Source organism: Anomaloglossus baeobatrachus, chromosome 5 (genome assembly GCF_048569485.1).
Source record: "Anomaloglossus baeobatrachus isolate aAnoBae1 chromosome 5, aAnoBae1.hap1, whole genome shotgun sequence".
Classification (NCBI taxonomy): Eukaryota; Metazoa; Chordata; class Amphibia; order Anura; family Aromobatidae; genus Anomaloglossus; species Anomaloglossus baeobatrachus.
In genome coordinates, this window is record NC_134357.1 from 104,698,067 (window position 1) to 104,722,437 (window position 24,371).

Consider the following 24,371-nt stretch of genomic DNA (forward strand, 5'->3'; position numbering starts at 1 on the left):
TCTGTGACGAAAGCAAAGTTTGAAGGAGAAAATTATTATCTAACCTCTTCACGACCGGCGGGCAGTAAAGTTACGTCCTATTTTAACGTGACTTAACGACCATGGACGTAACTTTACTGCCTAAAATTTGCCACCCCCCATCGACGATCGTTGTGATTGGCTGTTCAAATCTGAACTGCCAGCCACATCGTTCGCACTGGTTTTGGCTAAAACAAAGCCTGAACCAGTGTAATACTGTGAGATCCTGCTATGAGGTGCTTCAGCAACTGCAGCAGATCATAGCAGGAGATCAAACATGCCGCCCCCCTGCCCCTGCAGCACTGATTGGAGCGATCGTGCTATGACGTGCAATCGCTCCAATCGGTGTGCAGTGGGGCGGTCTGATCTGGAGGTGGCCGCCCTCCCCAGGCCTGTGCTGGTCTGGGGAGCCTCGCCCAGCATGTCTGCAGCGTGCAGTGGCTGGTACTTATAGTACCACGACGCCGCTGCCATACGCCCTGATCTGCCCCTCGACATCCTGATCTGCTCCCCCCGCGTGATCTCTATTCTGCTTCCTTGCTTCTGCAGCTGCTTCTCCGGTCTCCCCCACCCCCTCCCCATCTGCTTTCCCTCCGACGTCTTCTTACCTGTCTTCACCGGGTCGTCCGAGGTCTTCACTGGCCCGATCACATCTGCCTCCATCGCTGGGTCCTTCCTGTGTCTTCTGATAAGGTGTCCAACCTCCTGCCTGCTGCTCCTGTAAAGCTGTCCATCTCGCTTGCCTCCTGTTCCTCCTGCAGTTCTTCTGGTCAGTGATCCTCCTGCTAATCCTCTGGCTACTGTGAGCATAACTTTTTTTTTTTTCTTCTTCTGTATCCCCTGTCCAGTTTCATACCTCATCCGTTTGTGCGTCCCGCCGAGCGCTGATCAGGGATGCAGATAATGGATCTGCATCTGTGGTCAATTTTCGGCGTGACTTTTTTTTTTTCCGTATCCCCGACGCTTTTTGTATTGCATCCGTCTGTGCGTGCCGCCAAGCCCTGATCAGGGATGCACATAACAGATCGGCATCCCTGCTTAATTTTTGGCGTGACTTTTTTTCTGTATCACCGACGCTTTTTGTATCACATCCGTCCGTGCGTCCCGCTGAGCGCTGATCAGGGATGCACATAACTGATCGGCATCCTTGCTCAATTTTTGGCGTGACTTTTTTTCCCCGCATCCCCGACGCTTTTTGTATCGCATCCGTCCGTGCGTCCAGCCGAGCGCTGATCAGGGATGCACATAACGGATCGGCATCCCTGCTCAATTTTTGTTGTGACTTTTTTTTTCCGTATCCCCGACACTTTTTGTATCTCATCCGACCGTGCGTCCTGCAGCGGCCGATCAGCGCACCGCGTCTGTGCGTTTGAAAAGTCAAATGGCGTTCTCTCTCTTCCGAGCCCTGCCGTGCACCCAAACAATTACTTTCCACCACATATGAGGTATCTGCGTACTCAGGAAAAATTGCACAATACATTTTATGGTGCATTTTTTCCTGATACCGTTGTAAAAAAAAAAGCTACCTGGTTGAAGCAAAAATTTTATGGTAAAAAAAAAATAATAATTTTCACGGTTCAACGTTATCAACTTCTGTGGAGCCCCTGGGGGTACAAGGGGCTCACCAAACATCTAGATAAATTCCTTGAGAAGTCTAGTTCCAAAATTGGGTCATTTGTGGAGGAGCTCCACTGTTTTGGCACCATAGGGGGTCTCCAAACGTGACATGGCATCCGCTAATGATTCCAACCAATTTTGCTGTCAAATGGTGCTCTTTCTCTTTTGAGCCCCGCCATGCGCCCAAACAATTACTTTCCACCACATATGCGGTATCTGCGTACTCAGGAGAAATTGCACAATACGTTTTATGGTGCATTTTTTCCTGATACCCTTGTGATAAAAAAGCTACCTGGTTCAAGTACCAGTTTTGTGGTAAAAAAAAAAAATTGTATTCATGGCTCAACATTATCAACTTCTGTGGAGCCAGTTGGGGCTCGCTAAACATCTAGACAAATTCCTTGAGGCGTCTAGTTTCCAAAATGGGGTCACTTGTGGGGGAGCTCCATTGTTTAGGCACCTCAGGGGGTCTCCAAATGCAACATTACATCAGCCAATGATTCCAACCAATTTTGCTGTCAAATGGTGCTCCTTCTCTTCTGAGCCCCGCCATGCGCCCAAACAATTACTTACAACCACATATGAGGTATAGTCATACTCAGGAAAAAATGCACTATAAATTTTATGGTGCATTTTTTCCTGATACCCTTGTGAAAAAAAAAGCTACCTAGTTGAAGCAACAGTTTTGTGGTAAAAAAAAAAAAAATATTTTCATGGCTCATTGTTATAAACTTCTGTGAAGCCTCCAGGTGTTCAAAGTGCTCACCAAACATCTAGAAAAATTATTTGAGGGCTCTAGTTTCCAAAATGGGGTCACTTGTGGGGAAGCTCCATTGTTTAGGCACCTCAGGGGGTCTTCAAACCCGACATGGCGTCTGCTAATGAGTGCAGCTAATTTGGTGTTCAAAAATTCAAATGGCGCTCCTTCCCTTCCAAGCTCCGCCGTGCGCCCAAACAATTGATTTTTACCACATATGAAGTATCAGCGTACAATAACTTGTATGGTGCATTTTCTCTTTTCTCTCTTGTGAAAATGAAAATTTTATGGCTAAACTAACATTTTTGTGTTAAAAAGTAAAATTTTCATTTTTTCCTTCCACTTTGTTTTTTTTCCTGTGAAGCACCTAAAGGGTTAATAAACTTCTTGGATGTGGTTTTGAGCAGTGTGAGGGGTGCAGTTTTTAGAATGGGGTCACGTTTGGGTATTTTCTGTCACCTCGGCCTCTCAAAGTCACCTCAAATGTGAGGTGGTCCCTAAAAAAATTATTTTGTAAATTTTGTTGGAAAAAGGAGAAATTGCTGATGAACTTTGACCCCTTCTAACATCCTAATGAAAAAAAATTTTGTTTCGAAAATTGCACTGATGTAAAGTAGACAAGTGGGAAATTGTATTTAGTAACTATTTTGTGTGACATATCTCAGATTTATAAGCATACATTTTCAAAGTTTGAAAATTGCGAAATTTTCAAAATTTTCGCAAAATTGCCAAAATTCACAAATAAACGCAAAAGATATCGGCCTAAATTTACCACTGACATGAAGTACAATATGTCACGAGAAAACAGTGTGAGAATCGCCGGGATCCGTTGAGGCGTTCCAGAGTTATAACCTGTCAAAGTGACACTGGTCAGAATTGCAAAAAATGGCCCGGTCATTAGGGTGTTTTAGTGGCCGGGGGTGAAGGGGTTAAGGTAAAAATCATTATTTCTAACCGAGTCAACGTCTGGACTATATTTTCTATTCATTATGTAACTCATTTGATAAATAAAAGTATGATTTTTCATGGAAAAGACAAAATTGTCTGGGTGACCCCAAACTTTCGAACTGTACTGAAATTTAAATACATATCATCCCTACAAAGACCAAGATAATACTATTTTGGTGTCCGTCACAGGGAATGGAGGTCTACAGATATATTGGACATATGCGCGAGGACCTCCTTGTGTATGTGAATAATACATGAGTTGTGAATGTAGCCTTACAGTATTAAAGGGAACCTGTCAGCAGAAATTTCCCCTAAAACCTAACAGATTCCCCCTCTGCAGCTCCTGGGCTGCATTCTAGAAAGGTCCCTGTTATTATTGGGCCCCCTTTCTGACCAAAAAAAAGAGTTTATAAAGAGGTACCTTTTTGGCTTCGGATTCTATAAATGTGACACGGGGGCGGGCTGCCTGATGGCCGTTATTCTGCCCCCCTGGTCCTGTATGCCGCCCCCGTCGCTGATTTCCATACTTTTGGACGCCGCCCACTGCTCCAGCCATCCCCGCGCATGCCCAGTGCCAGTCTCACGGGACTGAGCACTGTGACTGCTGGTGACGTGTGCGCAGGCAAGTGATTATGGGCGGGACTGTGACTTATCAGCAAGTACCCGCCCATAATCTCGTGAGCGCGCAAACCTCTCCAGCGTCACACTGTGCTCAGTGTAGATGCTAGACTGTATGGGCTGCTTCCAGGGATGACGTCCCTTTGTCACGTGATAGTATTTTGAACACGCCCCTATCACGTGACAAAGGGACGTCATCCCTGGAAGCAGCCCATACAGTCTAGCACTACCCTGAGCACAGTGTGTCTGACCGCTGGTGAGGTTTGCGCGCTCACGAGATTATGGGCGGGTACTTGCTGATAACAGTCACAGTCCCGCCCATAATCACTTGCCTGCGCACACGTCACCAGCAGTCACAGTGCTCAGTCCCGTGAGACTGGCAGTGGGCATGCGCGGGGATGGCTGGAGCAGTGGGCGGCGTCCAAAAGTATGGAAATCAGCGATGGGGGCGGCATACAGGACCAGGGGGCAGAATAACGGCCATCAGGCTGCCCGCCCCCGTGTCACATTTATAGAATCCGAAGCCAAAAAGGTACCTCTTTATAAACTCTTTTTTTTGGTCAGAAAGGGGGCCCAATAATAACAGGGACCTTTCTAGAATGCAGCCCAGGAGCTGCAGAGGGGGAATCTGTTAGGTTTTAGGGGAAATTTCTGCTGACAGGTTCCCTTTTAATGCATGTTTTTTCCATAGGTCGGTATAAAAAAGTATAAAACCATATTCCTACTCTACATTATGCTATAATCAACACTAAGTTGAGTAGAGAGCAGTGAAACAATATAAATATTAAAACATAACCTTTGATAGGATCAGATAAAACCTTTTAAACAAAAACGTGCTCATATAAAACACACTGTCAGTTTAGCAGTGGATGTGTGGCACCCTATATCACAGACAAGCTACTCTTGAGTCAGTTAGTGGTCCCATCTGGAATTGATGGGGAACCCTTTATTTAGTTATAGTATTTGACATTGTGGTGCACGTCTCCCCTGATGAGCCCACAGTGGTGAAACGCGTAGGGAGGTACCGGAATCAATGTGGAGCAGTCACAGTTTAGGGATAGCTGTGGACTGCCCTTGTAAGGGCGGGAGCTTGTGGGTCGAGGGTCAGTGTGTCCCCACTAGTGTTGAGCGGACCCGGATCGGCAAAATCCGGATCCGCACGGTTTGAGCGGCAGATCCGAGTCCGACCCGGACGCGGGATTCCGGGTGCACGATCCGGATCCGTTTTTTTTCTCTCTCTCTCGTCCCCGGATTCCACTCCCCGTTGACATATATGGGGCCGAACTCCGGATCGGATCCGGACTTCTTTCTCAACCCGCCGGGTAGCCGCTGGACCCGGATTTTTCACTATCCGCTCAACTCTAGTCCCCACTACATGAGGCCCTGCTCCTAACCCCTTCTCTCTGACTGGGACGGACCTATTTCCCTGCCGAAGGTGATCGACTGGATGTGGTGAGATCAGCCTATGGCTGAATGAGATTTTTTCTCTTTCTTTGCATTAAGGAGCATTGTCCGTCCAATACTAATTATCTCTCTCCCCCCATTGGGAGGAGAAGTGGCATTCATAGAGTAGCTGGTCTGTGATATAGGGTGCCACACATCCACTGCTAAACTGACAGTGTGTTTTATATGAGCACGTTTTTGTTTAAAAGCTTTTATCTGATCCTATTAAAGGTTATGTTTTAATATTTATATTGTTTCACTGCTCTCTACTCCACTTTATTGTGTGGTACCTTGCTACCCGGGTGGATTCGTCCACTCTGGATGCTATCTATTTATAATCAACACTATAATCAAAGTCACAATGTTACTGGTTTTTTTTTCAGACAACCCAAGACAAAGATACTACATGATCGCATATTTAGTTCCATTAGTGGTTCTCATATCACTGATATGTAAGTACACCCTACTCCTCTAACCTTTGTATGCTACAATGTTGCTTCAATGTTAATACAATTTAACTGGTAAAAGAGTGATATTACAGGCTAACAATTTTGAAGGGTTATCTCCAAATTATTGTATAGAAAAAATTGCAAAGTGCTTGCAAAAATAGGCAACTTTGCAATTAACTTTTTATTAAAATCCTCACTTTTCAAAAAAAAAAATTGCATTTGTAACTTTATTGCTTTGTGCTCATTGCCTAAATTACCAGCCACAATTGCAACCTATCAGTGTAGGCCAGTCTCCTAGGCAAGGAATGTAGTGTTTACAAGCTCTACCCAATTGAGCTTGTAAGCGCTGCTTTGAAACGGATCGGATTGCTGGATCAGGCCAGCTTCAGTCACCCTGTGCTCCTCCGACGCTGCAACGTTAACTTGCATCAAAGGAGAGCACACAGTTTAGCCAGAAGCACAACTACACTGCTGGTCACAACTGTCAATCAAGCAACTTCGGAGTCAGGATACAGGAGAGTGGTGCTCTCCTGAAACTAAATGAGAAAATTACTTTCAAGTTGTATCACTATTGGACTATCATATACTTATGGATTTTAAGTGTCAATGCAAAAAGCAATTTGCAGTTGTAAGTGTCCAAAAACAGGCTATACTGGGAGGCAAACTGGATAATTGGACACAGACACAATTTCCTTGAAGGAACAAGCAGGGCCACCATCAGGGCATGACAACCATGACTGGTGTATGGGGCCCGGTGAAGAGGGGGCCCGGCCTCGGGGTAATTTCTTAGCTTTATTAAGCTCGGGCTGGGCCCCCCTCTTCACAGCCGCAGCAGAGGGGGCCGGCTTTGTTGCTACATGGCAAATTTGCATGCAAAGCGCTTCAGGTGCATTGCATGCAAATTAGCCATGTGGTAGAGCCAGGGTCAGTGGGGCAGGGCGCTGGCACGTCATCCTACGGCCCAGCGTACAGCAGTGTGATGAGGTCATCAGTCTACGACCTCATCACACTGCTGCAGACAACGCAAAGCTGCAGAGGCTTATGATATGGATATGGCAGCCAGCGAGGAACGTTAAGCGCTCTGTGAGCTGAAGACAGGAGTGGGATGATCACCGGGGGGTGATTAGGGGGCCTGCCGACCCCAGTCCCTGCCTTGCTTCAGCTGGATGTGTGTCAAAGGGCACGCACCCAGCTGAAATGCATCGCGGCTCAGAGAGGACGCCGTGGGAGCTGGGGAAGGTAAGTAAAATGTTTTGTTTTTTTTCTTTTTGAGGCAGACAAATATACCAGGAGGGGGGCATATATACCAGGAGAGGTCCAGAAAGTGGACATATATACCAATAGGAGGACATATATTCCAGGAAGGGGTCAGAGAACAGGATGGGGACATATTTAATAAAATGTAGACAGGAGGGATATATATTCCAAGAAGGACCCAGAATGGGTCATATATGCCAGAATGGGGACAAATAAAGCAGGATGGTGACATATATACCAGGTAGGACCTAGGTGGGGGACATATATACCAGGAGGAGGACATGTATGCTAGGAAGGGGACAAATAGACCAAGATGGGGACATATATAATTGAATGGGCCCAGGGGGTCATATATACCATGATGGGAACATACCAGGAAGGGCCCAGGATGGGTAGATATCTTCCAGGAAGGGGACATGTATACATTGAAGGAAATACCGTATTTTTCGGACTATAAGACGCAGCGGACCAGAAGACGCACCCTGGTTTCAGAGAAGGAAAATAGGAAAATAAAATTTTAAGCAAAAAATGTGGCCATGACACACTGTTATGGGGCGAGGATCTGCTGCTGACACAATTATGGGGGTAATGTCCCCAAATTCTCTACTAAGGTACCCCATCCTGGTAATGATCCTCCTGCCTTGTATATATATGTCCCTCATCCTGGTATAGCCCCATCTTGCTATATACTGCTATCCTGGTATGTGCTCCCATCCTGCTATATACCTCATCCTGGTATATGGCCGCATAATGCTATATACCCCATCTTGGCATATGGCCGCATCCTGTTCTGCTATATACTCCATCCTGGCATATGGCCGCATCCTGCTATATACCCCCATCCTGGTATGTGCCTGGTATGCTCCCATCCTGCTACATACCCCCATCCTGCTACATACCCCCATCCTGCTATATACGCCATCATCCTGCTATATACGCCATCATCCTGCTATATACGCCATCATCCTGCTATATACGCCATCATCCTGCTATATGCCATCATCCTGCTCATATGCCATCATCCTGCTCATATGCCATCATCCTGCTATATGTCATCATCCTGCTATATGTCATCATTCTGCTCATATGTCATCATTCTGCTCATATGCCATCATCCTGCTCATATGCTATCACCCTGCTCATATGCTATCACCCTGCTCATATGCCATCATCCTGCTATATGTCATCATTCTGCTCATATGCCATCATCCTGCTCATATGCCATCACCCTGCTCATATGCCATCATCCTGCTCATATGCCATCATCCTGTTCATCTGCCATATTCCTGCTCATATGCCATCATCCTGCTAATATGCCATCATCCTGCTCATATACCCCCATCCTGCTATATGTCCTGCATCCTGTGGCACACAAAAATAATCATTTCTACTCACCTTTCCTCGCTCCATGCAGCATCGCTCCTCCTCCTGTCTGTGCCGGCGCGGCTGTGTGGACACGTGCGCACAGCGATGACGTCATCGCTGTGAGCACCGCTAGTCTCCACACCGCCGCTGTCGGCAGACAGGAGGACATCGCGATGCTGCAGGGGAACGGTGAGTGTACTGATTCACTGTACCCCACGCTGATGATGATGCGCGGGGAGCAGTGAATACAGCCGCACATGATCACTCCAGGCTGTAGTTGCCAGGGGTAATCACGGCCGGCTGTTTAGTAAGCACGCACCCCCCCTCCCACCATCCCGCCCACCTGTCAGCGCTGGCTTCAGCGCTGAGAGATGGGCGGGAGGAGGGGCGTGTATATGTAATGAGCGGGCCCACGTGGTTACGGCAGGCGCTACTGCAGCCTGCTCGTGTCCCCGATGACCCGCTCCACCGCAGCACCCTCATTCCCCACAGCCCTACATTCAGACTATAAGATGCACCCCCCACTTTCCCCCAACATTTGGGGTAAAAAAAGTGCGTCTTATAGTCTGAAAAATACGGTAATTGTTTGATCCTTTGCTGATTTTGAAGTTTGCCCACTCACAAAGACATGAACAGTCTATAATTTTAATGGTAGATTAATTTTAACAGTGAGAGAGAGAATATCCAAAATAAAATCCGGAAAATCACATTGTATAAATGATATAAAGTTATTTGCATTTTGCAGAGAGAAATAAGTATTTGATTCCTCTGGCAAACAAGGCTCAATACTTGGTGGCAAAACCCTTGTTGGCAACCACAGCAGTCAGACGTTTTTTGTAGTTGATGATGAGGGGTAGTGTGTGTGTGTGTGTGTGTGTGTGTGGGGGGGGCAGTGTTAAAGAAAGGGGCAGTGTGTGGCACAATATTATACAGAGGGACAGGTTGTGTGGAGAAATAGTATACAGAGGGGCAGCGTATGTGAGGGATATTATACAGAGGGGCAGTGTGTGTGGGGATATTATACAGAGAAGTAGTGTGTGGGCTGGGAAATTATACTGAGAGGCAGTGTGTATGAAAGATATTATACAGAGAGGAAGTGTGTGTGCAGGATATTATACAAAGGGGCAGTGTGTGGGGGGTCTATTATATAGAGGGGCAGAGTGTTTGGGGGATATTTTACATAGGGGCAGTGTGGGTGAGATATTATGAAGAGGGGCAGTGTAGAGGGTGTATTGTGGAGAGCGTGTATTATGGAGAGGGGCAGTGTAGAGGGTGTTTTAATTCTGAGAGGGAACAACTTCAAGGGTGCTAACACTTATGGCCATGACTGTGTGTGTGTATGTGTGTGTATATATATATATATATATATATATATTTTATATCTAATATATAAAGCTGAATGTGTGTGTGTGTATGTATGTGTGTATGTCCGCTAAAGGAATCTGCACCGTTGCATTTACAATCACGAAATTTTGCACAGACACTCCATGTGACCCAGGAAACGTCATAGACTATGTTTGGGCGGCAAAATTTAACTCCGCGCTTTACAATTACTCGCCAAAAATCCTGCCGCCATTAAAGTGAATGGAGATGGGAGCTATAGCTATTAATACCAACTGTCAGTGCTTGCTATAGGAACAAAATAAACTGTTAGTATAAAAAGCATGTGTGAGAGAGAGACAGAAAAAGACAGAGACAGATGGGGCAAGAGACAGAGATAGAGACAGAAAGAGACAGCCGGGAAAAGAGACAGCCCTGGAAAGAGACTGCCCTGGAAAGAGACAGCCGGGCAAAGAGACAGCCGAGCAAAGAGACAGCCAAGCAAAGAGATAGCCGGGCAAAGAGACAGCCCTGGAAAGAGACAGACTGGCAAAGAGACAGAGTGGCAAAGAGACAGACTGGCAAAGAGACAGCCCTGGAAAGAGACAGCCCTGGAAAGAGACAGACGGGCAAAGAGACGGACGGGCAAAGAGACGGACGGGCAAAGAGACGGACGTGCAAAGAGACGGACGGGCAAATAGACGGACGGGCAAAGAGAAGGACGGGCAAAGAGACGGACCTAGAAAGAAACAGACCTAGAAAGAGATCAACGACCAAAGACACAGCCCTGGAAAGAGACAGCCCTGGAAAGAGACAGCCCTGGAAAGAGACAGCCGGGGAAAGAGACAGCCGGGGAAAGAGACAGCCGGGGAAAGAGACAGCCGGGGAAAGAGACAGCCGGGCAAAGAGACAGCCGGGCAAAGAGACAGCCGGGCAAAGAGACAGCCCTGGAAAGAGACAGGCCTGGAAAGAGACAGCCCTGGAAAGAGACAGCCGGGCAAAGAGACAGCCGGGCAAAGAGACAGCCGGGCAAAGAGACAGCCCTGGAAAGAGACAGCCGGGCAAAGAGACAGATGGGGAAAGAGAGAGACAGACACACACATAGAGACAGACACAGAGATGGAGTCATATAGACTGATGCAAATACAGAGAGATAGAAACAGACAAACAGAGACATACACACAGACAGGCAAGGAAAGAGACAGACAGAGAGACAGACAGACAGCAACACACATACAGAGACTGGGAGAGAGACAATGAGACAATGTAATCCCGGGCAACGACCGGGTACTACAGCTAGTATATATATATATATATATATATATATATATATATGCTGCTCAAAAAAATAAAGGGAACACTTAAAGAGCACAATGGTATTTTAGTGTTACATTTATTTTTTGGAGCAGTATATATATCATATATGTTTTTCCAAGAGTGGCGGTGAGACTGTGGAAAGTTTGAGTGGTGGAGGCGGTCTTGGGGTGGTGTCTCAAGGGGCACCAAAAATTTTGCTGCTAGTATGGGGCCTGAAATCCCTGGATTCCTGGTGGCGGCCCTGGGAACAAGGCTCTCAGGAACAACTTGTATTGGGTACAAGCCAAGATAAGTATCTCTGAGCGCTCTGAGGGCCTTATCTGAAAATAGTAATGATAGACAGTATTATGAAGAAAATATATAAATAAATGTTAGTGACATGTGAATAGTACCAATAAGTAGATGCAGTTGAATAAAGACATGATATGGACATTGTATGACATCATTTTATCCATTTATGTGGTTATATATTACCGTAATGTGAGAACTTTTTAAAAATATAATTTTGAGGGCCGACTTTAGCTGTCATTCATTTTCTATAAATCTGGCCATGAACTAGAGCTGCAATTTCATGTGATATCTCACAATATACCAATTTAATTACGGCAATTATTCTCTGTACATTGCTGATTAATGCCCAATACTTTATGCTTTATTACATCTTGTGTGATCCAAACATATGTCATTTGTATTTTAGGTTATTTCATAATGGCAAGGGTGAGTATATATGTATTATTATCATTGTGTGACATGAGTATATAAATCTGAAATTAACTATTAATTAGTAAATTGTGATATAACTAATAAAATAGGTCCAACATTAAACCATTTTTTTTCTTTTTATAAAAATCTGGTTAATAGTGAAGAAACTGAGAAAATCTTGAAATATAGTAAAACTTAGCGATAATTTGGCGTTGAAGTGAAGACCAAGTAATCAAAGGTAGCCTTTATAATAGGGTTCTGAAAGCTCAGGTCTATATTTATTGAACTTTCAAAAAAGAATGAATTTTGCGGCACTGACCACATCTAGATCTTCAATACTTTATCTGAGTCCAGGACAAACAGCGCTTAAGACATTGGGTCAGGACAGGGAGCGGTCACAAGGTGATGGTTGTTTCAGGTGTACTTATGCTTCAACAGATCTCTATACAACAGTGGTTGCTCCAATTTTGTAAGTTATACCCTATCTACAGGAAAGGGATAACTTTCTGACTGCTGGAACCTCCACCGATCCCGAGAATTGGGTCTCCGATGAGCCTCATGTGAATGGAGCAGTGGTCGATTATGCGCATCTCCATTCATTCTTATGCGAGTGCCAAAGACCAGTTGAAAACGGCATCGGCTACCTATTTCAGTCCCACTGAGAAACAAAATAATAGATGTGTGCATTATCGACCACTGCTCCATTCACACTGGGCTTTTTTAGAACTTTGGCTCTCATGAGATATTCAAAGTCTTTGCAATTTGACATTTGAAGAACATTTTTCTGAAATGTATCACATTTTTAGACGAGTTGTTCCCTGATAATTTTCTGAAAATCTTTGCTTCTGAGAGACTCTGCCTCTCTAACATGCTTTTCCTACAAAAGTCATGTGACTTAATTGAAAATTAATCCTCTGGATGTGTTTCATTAGTCCCACTTGGTTTTTCAACCTTTTGTTAGCCCTGTACCAACTCTTTTGAGATGTGTTGCTGCCATCGATTTCTAAATAAGTTAATTTTTTTCAAATAAAATGTAAAAACGTCCAGCATTCACCTTCTGATCTGTGTTTTATCCTTTGTTCTGAACAAAATATAAAACAGATTTTAAAATCATTGCATTCTTGATTTTTTACATTTTACGCAATATCCCAACTTCTTGGTAATTAACATTGTATTATCATTAGAAATAACGTTAAAGGGAAGCTCTTTGGAGCTCTGTATAAGGGTACAATGTGGATCTCAGACCCACATAAAGGGTAGTCTATCTATTGTTCGCAACACAATTGAAAGTAGTCATTAAAAGTTCTGAAATTTCCCGACAATTTAATAGAACAAATGTGAGAACTTCTCATCTAATTTGTATAATTTCTTGAAGGTTTTGAAAGATCTTCTTAGATCCCAGTCATAAGCCTCTCATACAGCCAACTCAGATCTCATACTTTGTACTGATGAGGGGCAACAGCCTGAAACGTTGTGCCTGCAAATTGAGATCCTGGTTTGGCTTTTATCCTAAGTCATATGGCAAAGCTCATTAAAGGGTCAATTGACTTCTAGGGTTGCTACTTCTTAGGCCCGCAACACACATCCGTGCCTCCGGTACATGTTTGGTACGTTTTTGCACGTACCGGAGACACGTTGACCAATGTTACCCTATGGTAGATGGCACACACATCTAAAATCACACGGAACGTGTGTCCGTGTGCTTAGTACGTGTGTGCGTTTTTCTGCACAGACGACATGCCCGTTTTTGGCCGTCAACATGCAGGCATGGACCCGCTATAGTCAATGGATTCGTGCCTGCACGGCCGGCATACGTAGCATGTCCGTGTTCAGCACGTTTCGTCCGTGTGCATTTTTAAATGAACGATGTCGGGGGTTTTTTTTTTTTTTTTTAATGTCAGTCTACTTACCTTTTTTGCTGCTGTTCTCAGTCATCATCCCTTTGGCGCTCGGTCTGTATCTTCCCCTGTCACATACTCACCGATCCCCGATCATCAGCGGGGCGAGGAACAGCTGTGCCAAAGATATGCGGCTTCAATTAATTTGAAAATGCCGACCGCTCATTATTCAATCTACTAATCCATGCTTCCCCCGCCCATAGGCGCCTATGATTGGTTGCAGTTAGACACGCCCACACGCTGAGTGACAGCTGTCTCACTGCAACCAATCACAGCCGCCGGTGGGCGGGTCTATACTGTGCAGTTAAATAAATAATTAATAAAAAAAAACGATGTGCGGTCCCCCCCAATTTTGATACCAGCCAGGGTAAAACCATACGGCTGAAGGCTGGTATTCTCAGGATGGGGAGCTCCACGTTATCGAGAGCCCCCCAGCCTAAAAATAGCCAGCAGTTGCCCAGAATAGCCGCATCCATTAAATGCGACAGTTCTGGGACTCTACCCGGCTCATCCCGATTTGCCCTGGTGCGTTGGCAATCGGGGTAATAAGGAGTTAATGGCAGCAACCCATAGCTGCCACTAAGTCCAAGATTAATCATTGCAGGCGTCTATGAGACACCCCCAATCATTAAACTGTGATTTAAAGTTAATAAACACACACAACGAAAAATCCTTTATTTGCAATAAAAACACAAACAAATACCCTCTCACCAATTTATTAAGCCCCAAAAACCCATCCATGTCCGGCGTAATCCACGGAGGTCCCGCGTCGCTGCCAGCTCTGCTACATGAAGGTGACAGGAGCTGCAGAAGAACACCGCCGCTCCTGTCAGCTCCACGCAGCAACTGAGGTGAGTAGTGCGATCAGCGATGACGTCACTCAGGTAACTCGCGGCCACCGCTGGATCCTCCAACTGTGACAGCAAGTCTCCCGAGTGACAGCAATGAAGTCACAGGTGAGTTGCGGTCTCGGGGGGAGGACTCCAGCTGGCCGCGGGTAACCTGAGTGACGGCAGCACTAATCGCGCTGCTCATTTCAGTCACTCAAGTGATTAGCGGTCACCGGCGAGTCTTTCACGGGTGACCGCTAATCAGTACGCGACACCCAGACAGAGCCGCGGTATGACAATGAAGTCGGGTGAAGTTCACCTGAGTTCATTCTCATCGCGCAACTCTGTCTGCTGTCAGCCGACATGTATCAACGACATTTAGCACCACACACAGATCATTTCACACGGACATTACACGTACGCATAAACAGCCATTCCACACGCACACACGGCAAGCATACGCCATTACACGGATGTCATACGTACCGTAGAAACACCCATAAAAAACGGAACACGGACCCGAAAAATGGAACGTGTCACACGTACGTTTTTTATGTGGAAGTGTGTTTTAGGCCTAATAGGAGGTACTAGAGCTCTAGTCCTCTGCCTCTCTGAAGAGTTAATTTTGTGAAATTGAAATCCTAGATATGTCATCTCTCCTGATTACTTGTTTACTGATGTTCATTTGATTTCATTATTTGTCATTTTGTATATTTAGATATTTTCACTCTGTCCCTCCCCTATATCAAAGGAATTTTTGGTTTATAGCAATCAATTTAATGCTATGTTTTTATTAAAGCTTAGTAAATTAAACTGCTGGTGTTTTGTTTGCAGAATAAGGCCAAGGAATATCGTGATCCAGGTCCTGCAGAACCGGTAGGTACCAAGTATGACATCTCTGAGAATAATGTTGAAGATTCCTTTGTCAGAAATACAGGCACAAGTTGTTTTCAATTGCATAGTAATCTAATCTATGGCATTTTTTTGTGTGTAAAATACTTGTATCAGCAGCTACGTATTCTAGAAAATAATCATTAGTAAACTGTTTTACTTTCAAAGCAGTCAGGATCTAAAACCATTTGAGTTATACACCTAGTTTTCAATGGAAGGGCACCGCCATGTTGTGGATGGCATGGCCTCTCACTGATCGCTCTATATCACTCATGCTTCTAATGTGCATGTGCAGGCAGAGACACAGGAAGGCTAACTAATTGAAGGCAATTTTTATGTTAGGGTTGTGAAAGTTTAGGTCTGTATTTATTTGGCTTTCAATAAAGAATGAATTTTGTGGCACTCAGCATAGGTAGATATTCAATACTTTATTAGAGTCCGATACAAACAGTGCTTAAAACATTAGGTCAAGAGGAGGGAGCAGTGACAAGCTAATGGTAGTTTCAGTTGTACTTACGCTTCAACAGATCTCTATAAGGCCCGTTTCACACGTCAGTGAAAAACACTGATGTTTTTCACTGGCGTGTAAAACACGCACATGTCCCTCCGTGGGTTGTCTAAGTGCAATCCGGGCTCCGTTCTTCGTGACTCGTGATTGCACTTAGAGATTAACTCACCTGTGCCCGCTCCCGCTCTCCATGGTGCTGATCGCTCCCGCGGTGCAGCATCCGGCCGGCGCCGACCCCCGCAGCAGCTGCTTCCGGGTCGGCTGTGTCGTGCATCATGAATATGCGCGACAGTAATGAGCCGGCTCAGAAGCAGCAGGCTGCACGGGCTGCAGAGAGCGTCGCTGGAGCCGGGTGAGTAAAAATGATTTTTATTTTAAAAGCACGTTTTTTTCTGGCACGTGTTTCATGGACCACACCACTGCGTGGTCCGTGGGACATCAGTGATGCCAGAAAAAAATGGACATGTCTCCGTGCGGCAATTTGCACACGCGGGTACGCTGCACGGAGACACGTGCAGTGAAAAATCACTGATGTGTGAGCAGACCCATTCATTATAATGGGTCTGCGTATGTCAGTGATTCTGGTACGTTTAAAAAAAAGCACAAGCGTACCAGAATCACTGACGTGTGAAAGAGGCCTAATACAGAGAATGTACCAATTTTGTAAGTAACCGGCTCTCTGATAAGCCTCATGTGAATGGAGCGATGGTCGATCATTCACATCTTCATCCATTCTTATGGGAGTGCTAAAGAACAGCTGAACATGGCATTCAGCTACCTATTGAGATCACACTGAGAATCAAAGAAATAGATGTGTACATTATTGATTACATTCTAGGCTCTTTAGAGCTTCATTTCTCCAGATTGGTGGGAGGCGAAGTTATCCCTGATTCTATAGATAGGCGATAACCTCCAAACTTGTTACAACCCCTTCAATTTGAGCATTACTAAATGCCCTTTAGTTTCCTGCATATATATGCATGTACTTCTGTACACCTGTATATTCAAGTATACCAGAAAATTACTGTACACCCATTTTTACATAAATATTATTATTAATAATTATAATTATAGCGCCATTTATTCCATGGCACTTTAAAAGTGAAAAGGGTATATATAAAAACAAGTACAACAATCATTAACAATACAAGACAGACTTGTATAGGAGGAGAGAGGACCCTGCCCGCGAGGGCTCACAGTCTACAGGGAATGGGTGAGGGTACAATAGGTGAGGACAGAGCTGGTTGCGCAGTGGAGTACTGGACTGAGGGTTATTGTAGGTTGTAGGCTTGTCGGAAGAGGTGGGTTTTCAGGTTCCTCTTGAAGCTTTCCATGGTAGGAGAGAGTCTGATATGCTGGGGTAGAGCGCTCCAGAGTATGAGGGAGGCACAGGAGAAATCTTGTATGCGATTGTGGGAAGAAGAGATAAGAGAGGAGTAGAGAAGGAGATCTTGTGAGGATCTAAATACATAAAAGTCAAATATACACTCAGAAAGGAAAAGTGGCTGACCGGCTGTGAATGTGCAGTCATCTCCATTCACTTCTAAGGGGTACTTTGCACACTACGACATCGCAGGTGCGATGTCGGTGGGGTCAAGATGAAAGTGACGCACATCCGGCATCGCAGGCGACATTGTAGTGTGTAAAGCCTAGATGATACGATTAACGAGCGCAAAATCGTCGTAATCGTATCATCGGTGTAGCGTCGGCGTAATCCATAAATACGCTGACGCGACGGTCCGATGTTGTTCCTCGCTCCTGCGACAGCAAACATCGCTGTGTGTGAAGCCGCAGGAGCGAGGAACATCTCCTACCGGCGTCACCGCGGCTCCCGTAGGATATGCGGAAGGGAGAAGGTGGGCGGGATGTTTACATCCCGCTCATCTCTGCCCCTCCGCTCCTATTGGCCGCCTGCCGTGTGACGTCGCAGTGACGCCGCACGACCCGCCCCCTTAATAAGGAGGCGGGTCGCCGGCCAGAGCGCGTCCCACGATAGGTGAGTCCATGTGAAGCTACCGTAGTGATAATGTTCGCTACGGCAGCTATCACAAGGATATCGCAGCTGCGACGGGGGCGGGGACTATCGCGCTCGGCATCGCAGCATCGGCTTGCGATGTCGCAGCGTGCAAAGTATCCCTAAAAGTCAATGGATAAAGCTGTGAATGTGTATCTACTCAAGCGCCTCAAGATCATCTGTACTTTAAAACAAGGCTCCTTTTCTGAAGATAGTTCAGGCCCTTAGAGGTCTAGTATATAAATGCCTTAGATAGGAAAACCATTTTAATATACTGTAATTTCAGGCCTGAAGGGTTTCCATCTGTGACAGGAGGCACAACACCTATTGTTTGTCTAGTAACCATTATTTATATATGTTTTAAATCCAGTGGGTACTAATATGGATCAAGGAAGTTGATGCATAAATAGCAGAAGATGAATGAAAGCTTAATATTACCCAACAACAAGTGCACGGCATCACCTACCCTTGCTGTGGGAACACGTTTATAGGTAGCTTGTTGTTTAGGGTTTTGTTTCCATTATCCTGTATTATTGTATATAATTTGTATATGGAGCAATTTCCTGCTACATTTGGGCTATTTTAGTTTTTATATGATTTTGTACCTGTTATATTCTTCTATAATATGTTCCACCTTGTACATGGTATATGACATAGATTATTGATTATCACCGGTATAGGCCTACCGTAGGTGTCTGTGTTATCCTCAAGAGCAGACATATCATTGGTGCTACCTATGCAGCCACACAGGGGCCCAAGAGTTTGAGGGTCCATTTCTTCTTCTAAAACAGGGAGAATTGTGAATTTTCATGAGTAATTGGACTGAAAATGGCCCATATACTGTTCTTGCACAGGGGTCCTTTTCTGTCTGTGTCCGCCAGTGGTTGTCCTTATACCTGCTGTATGAAGTGCCCCTTTTTTTTTTCTTCTCTTTGTGTGGGTTTTATGTGAACTTATGAATTTATAATGATGGGATTTTTGGTATGACACAGTTGAGCATTTTTTCCTTTCCAGGAATTGTAACCCCTTCACGACCTTGGACGGATCTATCTGTCAAGGATCGTGTCCCGTTAAGCCCCGCCCCCTGCCGCGGGCAGGCGGCGGTGGTCGGCACACATATCAGCTGTTTTCAACAGCTGACATGTGTGCCTGCATGTTGCGAGTGGAATCGCTTCCACTCGCAACATTTAACCCCTTAAATCTCGCTGCCAAAGTCTGGCAGCGAGATCTATATGCGTGCGGCCATGTTTTTTACTTACCGCCGCCCCCACCGGAAGTCACGTGAGTGATCACGTGACCTTCGGTGGTTGCCATCATAGCGCAGGGTCATGTGATGACGCCTGCAGCTACGAAGTTTCACTTTCGTTTTTCCTTGGCACGGAGCAGAGGGAAACCGGAAGTAACTGTATCTGCTGTTTACAGCTGTATAGCTGTGATCAGCAGATGGATAATAGCGATCGGATTGCTGATCGCTATAGCCCCCTAGGGGGACTAGTACAATAAAAAAAAAAAAAAGTAAAAAAAAAGTTTTAAAAAATAAAAAAAAACAAAAAACTAAAAGTTCAAATCACCCCCCTTTCACCCCATTGAAAATTAAAGGGTTAAAAAATAAATAAATATACACATATTTGGTATCGCCGCGTTCAGAGATGCCCGATCTATCAAAATATAAAATCAATTAATCTGATTGGTAAACGGCGTAGTGGCAAAAAAATTCCAAATACCAAAATTACGTTTTTTGGTCGCCGCATATTTTATGCAAAATGCAATAACAGGCGATCAAAACGTAGTATCTGCGCAAAAATGGTACCATTAAAAATGTTAGCTCGAGACGCAAAAAATAAGCTGTCACTGAGCCATAGATCCGGAAAAATGAGAACGCTACGTGTTTCGGAAAATGGCGCAAAACGTACGCCACTTTTATTGGACAAATTTGTGAATTTTTTTTAACCCCTTAGATACAAGTAAACCTATACATGTTTGGTGTCTACAAACTCGCACCGACCTCAGGCATCGCACTGACACATCAGTTTTACCATATAGTGAACACGGTGAATAAAACATCCCAAAAACTATTGTGCGATCACACTTTTTTTGCAGTTTTTCCACACTTGGAATTTTTTTTGCTGTTTTCCAGTACAATATATGGTAAAACCTATGGTTTCATTTAAAAGTACAACTCGTCCCGCAAAAAACAAGCCCTCATATGGCACGATTGACGGAATAATAAGAAAAGTTACGGCTCTCGGAAGAAAAGGAGCAAAAAACAAAAACGCAAAAACAGAAAGTGCCCGGGGGCTGAAGGGGTTAATAGTAACACTAAAGCAGACTCTAACATATGGGCCCCCTGTATTATAACATGCTTCAACCCCTAAGAAGAAATATTATCATGACAACTAAATTTTAACTTTTTGAAGTGTTGCAGGGAAGTTACCTTAGTTATCTCCACTCTCCTAAATGCTCATCTTCATTTGCTTTTCTTGTCATTTCTTAGGCTATGTGCGCACTAGAAAAAGGATGTTTCTCAACAAATTTCTTAAGAAATTTCTTGAGAGTGAAGGATTAGCGCACCTGCGTTAAAAAACGCACCAATAATGCACCAAAAAACATGCATGCATTTTACCGCGTTTTGGTGCATTTTTGGTGCGGTTTTTTTGCAGGTTGGTCCCTGCGTTTTTTAATGCTTTAACGGCAATAAATAATATAGATAATAGATACAGTAGATAATCGATAGATAATGGATAGATAGATGAATAGACGGATAGATAATGAATAGATGATGGATAGATGGATACATAGATAATAGATAGATAGATAGAAAGTTGGATAGATGAATAGATAGATAATAAATAGATAATGGATAGATAGATGGATAGACATAAATAAATAGATAATGGATAGATGAATAGATAGATAGATAATGGATAGATAGATGGAAAGATGAATGGATAGATTGATGGATAGATAATCAATAGATAAATAGATAGACAGATAAATAGGTAGACAATGGATAGATGGATAAATAGATAGATAGAAAGTTAATCAATAGATAATCAATTGATCGAGGACAGATCAATCAATCAATAGAGTCCCTGTGAGGACACACTGTTTAGTGTTCACATTACCGACCGTGAGAAATGACCTGTAGTTACCCCTACAGCATCGCTCACTGAACGAGGCTGCATTGAGAATATGTGTCAGACGTGACTGGATGCAAGCGTCGTGGGACCTCGGTCGATTACGCCAGAGCTGTGTGTTTGGGGGGTTAATAAACTGGTGAAAGAGGTGGCTTTTTTGTTATTTTATTTAAAAAAAATGATTTTTCAGTGTGTGTATTTATTCACTTTACTTACAGGTTAATCATGGAAGCTGTCTCTTAGACGATGCCATGATTAAGCTAGGACTTAGTGGCAGCTATGTGCTGCTAAAAACTCGTTATTACCCCGTTGCCACCGCACGGCAATCGGGAAGAGCCGGTAACACGTCGGGACTGTCACATAATGGATGCAACATTCTCGGGGCAGCAGCGGGCTGATATTCTTGGCTGCGGGAGGGGGGGGCAATAACCATGGCCCTCGCCCTCCCCAGCCTGAGAATACCGGGCCGCCGCTGTGTGTTTACCTTGGCTGGACGGTAAAAATATGGCAGAGCCCACGTTTTTTTTGTTTTTGTTTTTTATTTTTATATGTACGTTTGATTTCTATGTGTATAGTATATGTCTGTGTGAGTGTGATATGTGTGTGTACTCTCTACTCAATTTCCTCTTCCTCTCCTAGTGACATCACTTCACTGCAAAAAACAGGGCAGTGATGATCACTATGTCCCAAAAGACGCAAAATAACGCAGGAAAACGCAATGAAACGCACATAGTTTGCTACCTGCGTTCTTCCCTGCGTGATTTCATGATTACATTACAGTCAATGGAGTGAAATAACGCAGGTACCTACAGAAAAGAAGTGACATGCTCATTCTTTTTTTCAAGAAAATCTACAGAAAAAATTTTCTTAAGAAAAAAACGCAGTGTGTGCACAGCTAATTTTTTACCATAGATTTTGCTGGGGAATGTCTGCAGAAAGGTTACAACCATTTTCTCAAGAAATTTCTGCAACAAAAACGCACAAAAAACGTGGGTAAAAACGCAGTGTGCGCCCAGGGCCTTAGGTGAATCCTTTATTACTTCACATACTAGGCAGTAAAAAATGGCAGAGCCACGATTCAGCCACACTTTTTATCAGTCCAAGCAGGACGCAGCGTTCGTGCTTTCAAATTTTGAACCATCTAACCATAGAACAGTTTGACATTTTGCCTTAGTCCATATTAAATGATCTTTGGCACACACAAGATGGCAGCATTTCTGGATTGTGCTTTTATGTGGTTTCTTCTCTGCATGATAGACAATAATTTCTGGAAGTATTCCTGAGCAAATGAAGTGATTTCCAGGATCAAAGCATGACTTTTTCTAATACAGTGCCACCTGAGTGTGCGTAAATCACAAGAATCCAATATTGATCCCAGGCTTGACTCTTGTACACATGGATTTCTCCAGAATTGAACAATCTTTTCATAATATTATATGTAGATGATGAGATATTCAAAGTCTTTGCTATTTTACATCAAAGAACATTTTTCTGAAATGTATCACACTTTTTAGATATAATTGTTCCTTGATGAACTTCTGAAAATCTTTGCTTCTGAGAGACTCATGCGACGTAATTGAATATTGATCCTCCGGATGTTTTTCATTAGTAACACTTAGCTTTTCAGCCTTTCGTTAACTCTCTACCACCTTTTTTGAGATGTGTTGCTTCCATCGATTTCTAAATTACCGCATTTTTTGGATTATAAGATGCAATTTTCCTCCCTAAAATTTGGAAGGAAAATGAGGGGTGCGTCTTAAAATCCAAATGTAGGTTACCGAAAGGTGGAGAATGGGCGCTGTGCTGGTTGCTGTGGGAGCTGTGAGTACCAGGGCGGTGTGGCAGGTGATATGTTTTGTTGTCGGTGTGGGGCTGTGCTGGCTGTGGTGGGGGCTGTGTGGAGCTGGCGCGTGTGCAGATGGAGCTCTTGGCTCAGGATCTCATCTGTGCCACCGCTGCCTCCAGCCCATTGATCTCCCAGCAGCGGACTTAAGGAAAATGGTGCCTGTAGGTGGCGCGTGCACAGATGATATCTCATCTTGTCATTGAGTAGAGAGCTCAATCTGCGTACACGCCGATTCCAGGCGTCATTTCTCTGAAGCCCGCACCACTGACAGAGCATCTTGGACACCCGACGCAACCTGTCTGCTCCACACAGCCAGCACAGCCTCCACAGCCAGGACAGCCACGCCCACTGCAGTCAGCACAGCCACGCCCACCGCAGCCAGCACAGCCGACAGCACCACAGCCACTTCTGTGATCCCGTTCCACCACCACTGTCGCCCCGCTCCGGTAAGTAACCGCCAGAGTATAAGACTGATCCCACTTTTTTTTAACCTTTTTATCTCTAAATTTGGGGTGCATCTCATAAAAAAAAAAATATAGTAGTTATTTTTTCCAAATAAAATAGAAAAATGTCCATTGCTCACCTTCTGATCCGTGTTCTATGTTCTGTTGTGAATAAACTATGACTACAAGGGATTTCAAAATCATTGCATTCTTGATTTTACATTTTGCCCAACATCCCAACTTTTTGGTAATTGAAGTTGTAGGATAATTAGAAATATTGTTACAGGGAAGTGTACACTTTGGAGCTCTGTATAAGGGTATGATGTGGATCTCAGACCCTTATAATGCATATTCGATCTATTGTCAGCAACACAATAAAAAAAAAATCTTACTTAAAAGTTATGACATTTCCCTTGAGCATTTAATAGAAAAAATGTGAGATCTTCACATCTAATATGTCTCATTTCTTGAAGGTTTTGAAAGATCTTAGATGACAGTCATAAGGCTCTCATACAGCCAAATCAGAGCTCATACTTTGCTCTGACGAGTGGCAATAGCTTGAAACATGATGTCTACAAATTGAGATCCTGGCTTAGCTTTTATCCTAAGTCATATGGCATGTCTCATTAAAGGGTCAATTGACTTTTAGAATTACTACCGTACTTCCAGTAGGTGGCACTACAGCTCTAGTCCTCTTCCTCTCTGAAGAGGCAATTTGTATATGAAAGGTCTTTGTGAAATTGAAATCCTAGTTATATTATTTCTCCTGATTACTTATTGTTTGCTGATGTTGATTTGTTTTCATTGTATGTCATTTTGTATATTTATATATTTGCAACCCTTTCCCTCCACTATATCAAAGGTATTTCTGGTTTCAAGCAATCGGTTTAATGCTATGTGTTTATTTCTAAAATATTAGTAAATTGAACTGCTGGTGTTTTGTTTGCAGAATAAGGGCGAGGAAAATAGTGTTCCAACTCCTGAATTACTGGT

General features: G+C 44.1%; 1 protein-coding gene across 2 annotated transcripts in view; it reads left to right on the forward strand.

The window, feature by feature from the left end:
- FAS (Fas cell surface death receptor) overlaps positions 1–24,371 on the forward strand; it is a 125,058-nt gene that overhangs the window by 71,546 nt on the left and 29,141 nt on the right. For both annotated transcript variants that reach the window (XM_075348742.1, XM_075348743.1), the window contains 4 exons: positions 5,785–5,853; positions 11,807–11,826; positions 15,374–15,415; positions 24,328–24,369. In XM_075348742.1, coding sequence (XP_075204857.1) covers positions 5,785–5,853; positions 11,807–11,826; positions 15,374–15,415; positions 24,328–24,369 — 173 coding nt within the window. The remainder of the gene's footprint in view (positions 1–5,784; positions 5,854–11,806; positions 11,827–15,373; positions 15,416–24,327; positions 24,370–24,371) is intronic.